The 11873-nt window shown below is 43.1% G+C and overlaps 1 protein-coding gene across 3 annotated transcripts in view; it reads right to left on the bottom strand.

Annotated features, from left to right (window-relative positions):
• ACAP2 (ArfGAP with coiled-coil, ankyrin repeat and PH domains 2) overlaps positions 1-11873 on the bottom strand; it is a 144552-nt gene that overhangs the window by 108221 nt on the left and 24458 nt on the right. For all 3 annotated transcript variants that reach the window (XM_030575847.1, XM_030575844.1, XM_030575845.1), the window contains 2 exons: positions 3469-3526; positions 758-877 (listed from right to left, as the gene is read on the bottom strand). In XM_030575847.1, the coding sequence (XP_030431707.1) occupies positions 758-856 (99 nt within the window). In that variant the 5' untranslated portion in view covers positions 857-877; positions 3469-3526. The remainder of the gene's footprint in view (positions 1-757; positions 878-3468; positions 3527-11873) is intronic.

Raw genomic sequence — 11873 nt, 5'->3', positions numbered from 1 at the left:
ACAGCTGCAATGGTGCCGTTGCAGCACTGTATGTGTAGACAAGCCCTTAGCTGAAAAAGCAAGTCAAAAATTAAGTGGGCGGAGGAAGAAAAACAAAAATCTCACACAAAAAAGGAACGTTTTTATGCAAAATTCCATAGAACAAAATTTGTACATTTTCTACGACAAGTTACACAAGTTTACCAGACTAAAGAACTTAGCTGTACCAGACATTTGAATCTGAGGTTATGCCTCTGCTGAAAGGGGCCCAATGCAGTGAAAAAGTAGACCAGGAGAGTATTTTTTTACAAAAAGTGCTTTACCTCAGATCCATGATCTAAACTGACACTACCTATTTTGTGGTTTATTGTAGTCAAACCTAGACCAATGGTTCCCTAGCTTTTCCATACCAGTACCCAACCCCCTACATAGGAAAGGGCACAGTGATTGTGACTATCACGCCTGTTCAGAACCCTGCAAGTCGAGAACCCTGTCCCAGAATATTTTTGGTAGGGGTCTGGCACAACCCAACCTCCAGTGCAGGTCAGAACCCAAAACTGAATGGGAGATTGTGCCATGGCCTGGAATGAAGCCCCTTCATCAAGACAGGTCTGCCTGTGACAAGTAAGTAAATTTGTATAGAAGTAGCAAGAATGAGTAACATTGTAAATTAAAGATTTCTCCAACACTTGCTCCCACTTAAATCATTACGGTATATAAGTTTCCACTTTTTCTAGTTATACTATTTCTTTTAAATATTTAACCCTCAAACACTTACCTCAACTATTACGTCCTTATTGGAATACTGTGCAAGGTCTCGAATTCCATTCATGAACTGCTTGTTGGCAGCACAAAAAGCTTTACCAGTATCAATCATTGCAATGCAAAGCTTTACTAGCTAAAGGGGAAAAAAATGATCATGGTAAATAAATTTTTTAATTACTTAGTTCTACAGAATTTCAAAGTTAATTTCCTGTGAAAGACAACTCTTAGATAACCTTTATAGGTACATAGCAAGCGATCACACAGAGGTGCAGCAATTGTTTTTTTGACCCATTAGATAAGCAAAGTTGTTGTAGCAGATTTAGTCCAGGCATAGGAGGGAGCCTGAACTAAAAATAATACTTTAGAAACCAATTATTTGACTTAAGTATTTAAGAAACTGCTGCTTAATTTTGCCCTAAGCTGTACGAAAACACATAATCACAAGCTGTTATAGACTGACCTCACCAGCATTCCAAGAGACTGTTTAAAGTGCTTGTGACATTAAGAGGTTTATTCTTCTAACCATGGGTGAGCAAATTCCCTTACAGTTAACCAAGATATAACACACACGCTTCAAAAAAAGAAGGCAACTTCAAGTCATCACCATCAGTATGCTTCATGGTAGCACTTTCGCTTCCTCACCAGAGGAGTTTGGATTTAGTCACATTCTATTTTATTGCTAGGTTATTACCAATACTGTCCTGTCAATGAAGTACTGTACTGCCATGCTGTTTCTGGTTCTTTAGATTAAAAAAAGAGTGGGCTTAACGTCTAAGAGACAGTGATAATTCATGTACCCTCTTAATTCATGTACCCTCTCTAAAGGAGGCATTCTGATTTTCAAGGTGGAACATAAGCTAGTGTTTTGTGAAAAAATGGCTGCTCCGTTTGCTTACAGAGTCAGTAACATCAGTATCATACTCATTACTGTGTAATGCACCTTGACTGTTTCTTAACTGCAGAAAAGGACCCAGGGGTTAGAGTGGATGAGAGGCTGGATATGAGTCAGCAGTGTGCCCTTAATGCCAAGAAGGCTAATGGCATTTTGGGCTGTATAAGTAGGAGCATTGTCAGCAGATTGAGGGACGTGATCATTCCCCTCTCTTCGACATTGATGAGGCCTCATCTGGAGTACTGTGTCCAGTTTTGGGCCCCACACTACAAGAAGGATGTGGAAAAATTAGAAAGAGTCCGGCGGAGGGCAACAAAAATGATTAGAGGGCTGGAGCACATGACTTATGGGGAGAGGCTAAGGGAACTGGGATTGTTTAGTCTGCAGAAGAGAAGAATGAGGGGGGGGGGATCTGATAGCTGCTTTCAACTATCTGAAAGGGGGTTCCAAAGAGGATGGATCTAGACTGTTCTCAGTGGTACCAGATGACAGAACAAGAAGTAATGGTCTCAAGTCGCAGTGGGGGAGATTTAGGTTGGATATTAGGAAAAACCTTTTCACTAGGAGGGTGGTGAAGCACTGGAATGGGTTCCCTAGGGAGGTGGTGGAATCTCCTTCCTTAGAGGTTTTTAAGGTCAGGCTTGACAAAGCCCTAGCCTTAGTTGGGGATTGGTCCTGCTTTGAGCAGGGGGATGGACTAAACGACCTCCTGAGGTCCCTTCCAATCCTGATATTCTATGATTAACTATGAAAAAGACTCAGTGCAACCAAAAGTCTACTCTATTTCTCCTGCCCGATTAGCTCAAAAGTTCTACAACTCATACCAAGCTGTTGCTTTCACATCATACTGATTTTTGCTCTCTTTTTTTACTTGACTGCAGCTGGAACTACTCCCGTTCCATAAAGATTAAAACAAGAGAAAGTATACTTTTGCAGTATACTTATTACAGCCAGTTGTTTTTAATCTACAAAAACTATGTGTGACTCTCAGACTTGTAACAAACCAGAAGGAAGCAGTATGAAACTGATTTAAAGAGGAGCATATTACCCAGCATGCATGCAAGAGGAAAGAATTTCTCCTATTATACTTTTATAAACACTATCCTATTACCGTATGAAAGAACTGGATGATCAAGAGAAGCAGTGAATGGAGACATCCTGGGCAGGTGGAAAGGGAAAGTACTGGGAGATTTGTATTATTTTAATCTAACTTTTTAAAAAAAGAAAAATGTCATTGTTTGCAAGGTTCATGATAAAATAGCACGAAAACTCAGTAAATGTAGAATCAGTTAAAGGTGATGTCATGGCCAAGAGGAGTCAATTTATTTTTAAAATATTGGTCATTGCAAAATGCTTAGTGAAGATAAGCACTGGAATTCAAATGGGTAACTTGCACTTCAAGACAACAGCAGAGATACAGTAGTGCTAAGTGACCTTGTGGAAAGTTCCTCTTGTTTTCAACAACCCACCTTTTGTCTACTAAATAGATGAATCAACAATCTATCTGATACTTTTAACCTTAGTTCTGTTGCTTCTGCAACCATTTATTATATGTAAAATTTACAGTTTTGTTTATCTACAGCTGAGACTACTATCCCATATCTGGTTTAGTACTTAACCCCTTGACTGTTGCCTAACAAAAAGTAGGTCACAGAAAATGAACAACTGTGCTGCTGAATGTATCAGGTGCATCCTAACATCATTAACTGTAACAGAACATCAGCACTGCAACAGTTGCCACAGAGAATCAGAAGCAGAATATAGATTTGATCCTTTTCATATGAATTTTTTTTAAGTTTTCAAAGTGTACACAATCAACTTAAGCATCTTACCTTTTCAAGTTTCAATTCTAATTCTGCCACATCTCCTTCCACTTCCTCTAAAGCAGCCCTGCAAAATCAAAAACAATATATTGGAAAGTAAGACTTTAGACAGAAAATACACTTCATCTTTTATTTTAAAAATTCTCTTGATTTAGCACAAGGTCTCAGTTGCTCATATTAAGAACTTTCATGAGTCCACAGTTTCATGGAGACTTTAATGCTTAAGAACACAGTTTAGACTAGCACAGATTATAATGGAGCACAAAGGAGGTGACATGCTTAATCCCTTGCTAGTTGACTACGCACCACATTACCAGAAAAATAGGGAAAAGTTGGCTGGTTTGAGGAAGAAGGGCTGGCGGAATTGATTTATGAGAAATATTACATATGTCTAAGCTTGGCTAAGCAATGACTAAGTGAACACATGACAACTGCCTACAAACATTTGAAGGTGAACAAGAAGCAATGGGCTCAAACTGCAATAAGGGAGATTTAGGTTGGACATTAGGAAAAAGTTCCTGTCAGGGTAGTTAAACACTGGAATAGATTGCCTAGGGAAGTTGTGGAATCTCCATCTCTGGAGATATTTAAGAGTAGGTTAGATAAATGTCTATTAGGGATGGTCTAGACAATATCTGGTCCTGCCATGAGGGCAGGGGACTGGACTCGATGACCTCTCGAGGTCCCTTCCAGTCCTGGAGTCTATGAGTGATAGCACCAAATGATGAGAGGAATCATGTGACACATTGAAGCTTAAATTCTTTGCGGGGCAGGGACTGTCTATACTGTGCATCTCAGGCAGTGCCAATCACCCTGTAACATCGTTCAATAAATGATTCATGGATGAGCTTTTAAAAGGTGAAATTTAGACTAAAAAAATAATCAGAAAAAAAACCATGTATAACAACTTATCTGTCTTTGTAGTAAAATACCACATGATACACTTTTAGGTTTTCTGTGTCAAATCTAGTCAGATTCTGTTTCTCTTACATATTTATGTGAGGTAGTACAAGCTGCTTGGAGAAGGCATTTCTAAAACCTAATTAATGACTAGAGTGGCTTGTGTGGTAGTCCCACCTCCCCTTTGAGAGGTTTAAAATATAATTTAGAAATATCTCACTGGTACTTGAAACCTACAGCACTGAGAACTGCTTTACAGAAGAAGGGAGGTTTGCAAAAACTTTATGACCATATTAGAATTGCTCAGCCTAATGCTTGGGACTTTGAATCCTACTTCTAGCAATAAATGCTGCATCATGAAAACCTGCTCATTTACTTGCTCTGGTATAAACTCAGCATCTTCCTTCTCTCAACCTTGCCCTTCTCAGCATGATAACCCTACACAGCACCATTTTCTGCTGTGATCCCCAGCAAGATAAAGTCAAATGCTTTTGTTCAGTTATTCATCTAAGACAAAGTCAAGTACCAGTGTTTGTCTTATGACAATATGGTTCTCAAGCTAAACAACAATCTACCATCCTGGTCTCATAGACTCATAGACTCTAGGACTGGAAGGGACCTCGAGAGGTCATCGAGTCCAGTCCCCTGCCCTCATGGCAGGACCAAATACTGTCTAGACCATCCCTAATAGACATTTATCTAACCTACTCTTAAATATCTCCAGAGATGGAGATTCCACAACTTCCCTAGACAATCTATTCCAGTATTTAACTATCCTGACAGTTAGGAACTTTTTCCTAATGTCCAACCTAAATCTCCCTTGCTGCAGTTTAAGCCCATTGCTTCTTGTTCTATCATTGGAGGCTAAGGTGAACAGGTTTTCTCCCTCCTCCTGATGACACCCTTTTAGATACCTGAAAACTGCTATCAGGTCCCCTCTCAGTCTTCTCTTTTCCAAACTAAACAAACTCAATTCCTTCAGCCTTCCTTCATAGGTCACGTTCTAAAGAACTTTAATCATTCTCGTTGCTCTTCTCTGGACCCTCTCCAGTTTCTCCACATCTTTCTTGAAATGCGGTGCCCAGAACTGGACACAATACTCCAGTTGAGGCCTAACCAGCGCAGAGTAAAGCGGAAGAATGACTTCTCGTGTCTTGTTTACAACACACCTGTTAATGCATCCCAGAATCACATTTGCTTTTTTTGCAACAGTATCACACTGTTCACTCATATTAAGCTTGTGGTCCACTATGACTCCTAGATCTCTTTCTGCCATACTCCTTCCTAGACAGTCTCCTCCCATTCTGTATGTGTGAAACTAATTGTTCCTTCCTAGGTGGAGCACTTTGCATTTATCTTTATTGAACTTCATCCTGTTTACCTCAGACCATTTCTCCAATTTGTCCAGATCATTTTGAACTTTGACCCTGTCCTCCAAAGCAGTTGCAATCCCTCCCAGTTTGGTATTGTCCGCAAACTTAATAAGCGTACTTTCTATGCCAACATCTAAATCGTTGATGAAGATATGAACAGAGCCGGCCGGTCCCAAAACAGACCCCTGTGGAACCCCACTTGTTATACCTTTCCTGCAGGATTGGGAGCCATTAATAACTACTCTCTGAGTACGGTTATCCAGCCAGTTATGCACCCACCTTATAGTAGCCCCATCTAAATTGTACTTTCCTAGTTTATCTATAAGAATATCATGTGAGACCGTATCAAATGCCTTACTAAAGTCTAGGTATATCACATCCACCGCTTCTCCCTTATCCACAAGGCTCGTTATCCTATCAAAGAATGCTATCAGATTAGTTTGACACGATTTGTTCTTTACAAATCCATGCTGGCTATTCCCTATCACCTTACCACCTTCCAAGTGTTTGCAGATGATTTCTTTAATTACCTGCTCCATTATCTTCCCTGGCACAGAAGTTAAACTAACTGGGTTGTTTTATTTCCCTTTTTATAGATGGGCACTATATTTGCCCCCTTCTAGTCTTCTGGAATCTCCCCCGTCTCCCATGATTTCCCAAAGATAATAGCTAGAGGCTCAGATACCTCCTCTATTAACTCCTTGAGTATTCTAGGATGCATTTCATCAGGCCCTGGTGACTTGCAGGCATCTAACTTTTGTAAGTGATTTTTTACTTGCTCTTTTTTTATTTTATATTCTAAACCTACCCTCTTCCCGTAAGCATTCACTATATTAGACATTCCTTCAGACTTCTCAGTGAAGACTGAAACAAAGAAGTCATTAAGCATCTCTGCCATTTCCAAGTCTCCTGTTACTGTTTCCCCCTCCTCACTGAGCAGTGGGCCTATCCTGTCCTTGGTCTTCCTCTTGCTTCTAATGTATTGATAAAAAGTCTTCTTGTTTCCCTTTATTCCCATAGCTAGTTTGAGCTCATTTTGTGCCTTTGTCTTTCTAATCTTACCTCTGCATTCCTGTGTTATTTGCCTATATTCGTCCTTTGTGATCTGACCTAGTTTCCATTTTTTATATGACGCCTTTTTAGTTTGTAGGTCACGCAAGATCTCGTGGTTAAGCCAAGGTGGTCTTTTGCCACATTTTCTATCTTTCCTAACCATCGGAATAGCTTGCTTTTGGGCCCTTAATAGCGTCCCTTTGAAAAACTGCCAACCCTCCTCAGTTGTTTTTCCCCTCAGTCTTGATTCCCATGGGACCTTACCTATCAGTTCTCTGAGCTTACCAAAATCCGCCTTCCTGAAATCCATTGTCTCTATTTTGCTGTACTCCCTTCTACCCTTCCTTAGAATTGCAAACGCTATTATTTCATGATCACTTTCACCCAAGCTTCCTTCTACTTTCAAATTCTCAACGAGTTCTTCCTTATTTGTTAAAATTAAGTCTATAACAGCTTCCCCCCAGTAGCTTTTTCAACTTTCTGAAATAAAAAGTTGTCTGCAATGCTCCCTTCACCTTCATTTACACAGTGTTCTATAATTTCCCTTAACACTTAAAGATCCAGCCATTTGCTTTGTTTTAGTGCACTGGAATTTTCCATTTTCCTTACAAATTTTGGTAGCTCTTCCTCCAATTTACATTCATTTACAGAGACCAAGAAATACAGAACTAGAAGTTTTGGATCAGGTCCTAAACCCTAGCATGTTTATTAGAGTCCAGTTCTGTAAGACAGTCGTTCTCAAACTTCTGTATTGGTGACCCCTTTCAAACAGCAAGGCTCTGAGTGCAACTGCCCCTTATAAATTAAAAAAAATTAATATATTTAACACCATAATAAATGCTGGGTGCAAAGCGGAGTATGGGGTGGAGGCTGACAGCTCACAACCCCCATGTAATAACCTTGTGACCTCCTGAGGGGTCCCAACCCCCAGTTTGAGAACCCCTGCTGTAAGGTGTTGCTGATTGCCCTCCATTCTCAGTGGCTTCAATAGGAGGCTCTCAACACATCACCGTCATAAACAGATAGTTAAGGGTTAATGTCTCTTACCTGTAAAGGGTTACAAACAGTGAACCTGGAACACCTGACCAGAGGACCAATCAGGAGACAAGATACTTTCATATCTCAGTAGAGGGAAGTCTTTGTTTTGTGTGTTTTCTTTGTCTGTTGTTCTCTCTGGGTTCTGAGAGTAACCAGACGTACCTACAGGCTCTCTAATTTTCTGTTCAAATAGTAAGTACAAGTACAAGGGCGGTTTAGTCTTTTTGATTATTTTCTTTATTTGCAAATGTGTATTTTGCTGGAAAGATTTTAATTTGTATTTGTGCTGGGGGGGAAGGCTTCTCTCTAGTGTCTATAAGCTGAAAGACCCTGTAACCTTTACCATCCTAATTACAGAGACAACTTTTACTTTTTTCTTTCTTTTATTAAAAACTTTTAAGACCTGATTGATTTTTTCCCCTTGTGAGGCTCAAGGGAATTGAGTCTATACTCACCAGGGAATTGGTGGGAGACAGGGAAAGAAAGAGGAGGGGGGAAGGTGCATTTCCCTTTGTTTTAAGATTCAAGGAGTTTGAATCACAGTGATCTTCCAGGGTAACCCAGGGAGGGGAAGCCTGGGAAAGGCAATGATGAGGGAAAGGGTTTACTCTCCTTGTGTAAGATCCAGGGGGTCTGGGTCTTGGGGTCCTCTAGGAAGGTTTTGGGGGGACCAGAGTGTACCAGGCACTGCAAGTCCTGGTGGGTGGCAGCACTACAAAATCTAAGCTGGTAATTAAGCTTAGGGGGATTTATGCTGGTACCCCATCTTTTGAACGCTAAGGTTCAGAGTGGGGATTTATACCATGACAATCACAGGATGTGGTACATATATAGCAGTACTCTATCTCTAAATCTAAATGTGTTCTCCAGCATCAGAACGTGCAGGATTTCAGGTCTGACAGAGTCATCGATCCCTCCCTTCCACCTCCTGCTCATAAGAGATGCATTTTCATCTGGTCTCTACAGTAGGTAACTTGTTTTTCAAAGGAGAACTGGGATCAAGGTCAAAAACAAAAAGGAAGAACTGACAGGTATTTGGATATTTAGAGAGCAAATTTTTTAAAACGTACTGAATTAATTCATTATATTTGCCAGGGAGAGTACCATCCTGAAAACCACACTCCTAACATTATTATCAGAGCAGAATTACATTCGTGCAGATGCATTTTGCAAGATTATGGCCATAATGCATTAGTATTAGGAAAGACAAAACGGAACTGGCTGTCCTTCCTGCATAAGGAGTGTAGCAGTAGTAACATACCAATGAATTTTTAAGCTACTTGAAAACAATGATTATTGCCATATCAGAGAACACACAAAGGATAAGCTATTCATACCCTTTCAATAGAGACGCAATACTCCTTTGCCGCCTTCTTAGAATCGACGCAATGGAATAGAGGGCTTGCCACAGTGATGAGACAATTTAAAGACCCCTGGGTGGACAGACAGCATTACCTGGGCTGGGGTGGATGAGATTATACATTAAATTAGTCATCGGACTCCTCTGCAACCTCCTTAATCTGTAGTTTCAAGTTAGCAACCACCCTTCGAGGAGAGCCTAGCGCTCACTGAATCGTAGCAGGGTACTGCCTGTTAGGAGGGGACCCGAAACCGCTTCGTCCGGGGACAACTCCTGCTCAAACGGCACTGGGAAAAGGGGACTGTGCCGAGCCAGAGGCAGCCCTGCCTGGGCGGGGATCGACTGGGTCAAGGTGATCTGGGCGTGCAATCTCTGATGGGAAGCTCGCCGGTACCAGTGGTATGGGGACCAGCATCACAAGTCCTGTGTTCTGCATCTTGTTGGTGAGAGTGAGTTAAGGACCTGGGCCTTCTAGTCGGAGACCTAGGATATGGGTGGCTGAGTTCGAAGGCCACGGAGATTGAGATCTGCACCTGCAGCCCAGTGACCAAGGGTACTGCACTGCCCTATGAGGCAGTCCCATGATTGTCTGTGCCCTTAAATTCAGTATCTTAGCCAACCCTGCCGCCTGGTGCAGCGTCTGTCTTGCCAGTTTGGCCTACTTATTCTTTAGCCGCTGGGGCAGCTTTGGGGAATGAGAGCCCTGGGAGAAACCAGGGTTCCCTGCTGCTCCTTGGAGTCAGAGGCAGATCCCTGGTAGGGCTGGGGAAATCTGACCTCTACTGTACAACAGTGAAGCCCCAGGGCTGTCACATGCCTGGCGTCAGTACTTTGCCAAAAGCCCCTTTCCCTTCTGGTGCCGAGGGCTCTTCTTCTGCCACTTCTTAGGCATTGGTGGAGGGGACGGCGCCAGGCGGAGTGCTCTGCACTGAAGCCAAGTGCTCAGCATGCAGTCTGAGTGGGAGGGCTCTGATGCAGGACAAAATGCAGCCTCCATGAGGAGGGCCCTCAAGGGATATCCCTTTCCTTTTGGGTTCTAAGTCGAAAGTTTTTACAGATTTGACACTTGTCCTTTCTATAAGTTTCCCCCGAACAGCTTTCTGAGGGTCACTGATAGATACCACTAAGGCAAAAGTCTCCAACACAACCGTGCACAGTGGGCGTGCACCACCTAGAATGGAATCGACATAAGCAAGCACTCGAAGAACTCCAAAGTTAAGAATTACTAGAGTTTGGTCTACACTACAGAGTTAGATTGACATAAGGCAGCTTACATCAACCTGACTCTGTATCTACACTGGCAATGTTGCGACTGCCAACGTAATCATCCTGCACCAATCTAATAACTCCACCCTGTGAGAGGCATCACACTTAGGTCGATGTAGTTAGGGCAATGAAGTGTCTGTGTAAATCAACACCTGTTGGCTGTCATTCCCACAAGAGATTCACAACTGAAGCCCCACTACCTCAGGACCAAACAGCCTGGCTCAAATGCCAGGGGTGGGAGGTAGGGGGCTTCAGTCTGGTCAGGTCCCATGGAGATCTGTCTTGAGTCCGGTTCTATTCAACAGCTCCATAAAAGATTTAGATAATGGCATAAAGAATACATTTTCAAAGTCTGGGACAATATCAAGCTGGGTGGAGTTGCAAGAGCTTTGGAGGACAGAATTAGAATTAAAAACAATCCTGACAAACAGAGAAGTGGTTTAAAATAAACGAGTGGCAAATTGCCAGCACTATTATGATGGGTCCTGCACTTTCTCCTCTTGTGGGGGTTCAGGGTGCCGCTTCTCACCCCTGAACTGGGTATCAACTGTCCCACTAGTGTCCCAGAGAAAGGGAGTGGAGAGGGAGGGACTTAGGCCTGCCCTCTACTCTGGGTCCCAGCCCAGGGGCCCTAGGGATAGCAGTGAACCACATGAACTAGCGATTCCTTCCCCTAGGCTACTTCCCTCTCCGGCCCTTCAGCTTGTGGGGCTTTCTGCGCTCTCTCCACTTGGGCCAAGTTTCTCCAACCCCTGTGTCGGTAGAGTCCCTCTGCTCTGCACAAGCCGGGTTTCCCTTTAACCCAGAGTCTTGGTCTTCTGGCCTGCCACAGCACTTCTCCAAACTGCTCTCCTCCAACTGTTCTTCGCTCCAACACCAACCACTCTGCTTCAACTCCAACTGTCTGATTGAAGCAGGGGACGTGGGGGGTACAGCGGGGTAGTTGCCTGCTCCTGCCCTTTGGGGCTTAAAACAGCCCAGGAGAGGGCTGTGGCTGGGGTAAGAAGGGCTTAAAAGCTGCATATCTAAAGCTGGGCTGATTGGCAAAGCAGCCGGGCCATGCCCCAATCAGAGCCCAGCTGGCGCTATAAAGAGGCTGTGAGCCAAAAGCCCAGACAGTTTCCCTCTGGCTGTCGAGAGAGAAGGGGCCTGGCTTCAGGGAGCTAGACACAGGGATCTGGGTGAAACAGGGCTGGGGAAAGGCAGAGGAACTGGGGAGCTCCTGCCTGGAAAGCCCCAGGCTGAGGCCTAGCATAAGGCCAAGAGGTACTGGGAGTTGCAGGGGGCAGCCCAGGGGTAGGCAAAGACAGCAGGTCCAAACCCCTTTGCCAATGATGAGTGGCTTATACTGCAGTCTGTCCTAGTGAACAGGGGCTAGATGGAGACTGGGCAGTAGCCAATACTGAGGCAAAGTGGGATAGTGG

The sequence above is a fragment of the Gopherus evgoodei genome, chromosome 9 (assembly GCF_007399415.2).
Source record: "Gopherus evgoodei ecotype Sinaloan lineage chromosome 9, rGopEvg1_v1.p, whole genome shotgun sequence".
Lineage (NCBI taxonomy): Eukaryota > Metazoa > Chordata > Testudines > Testudinidae > Gopherus > Gopherus evgoodei.
This window is presented reverse-complemented; position numbering and strand designations above follow the sequence as displayed.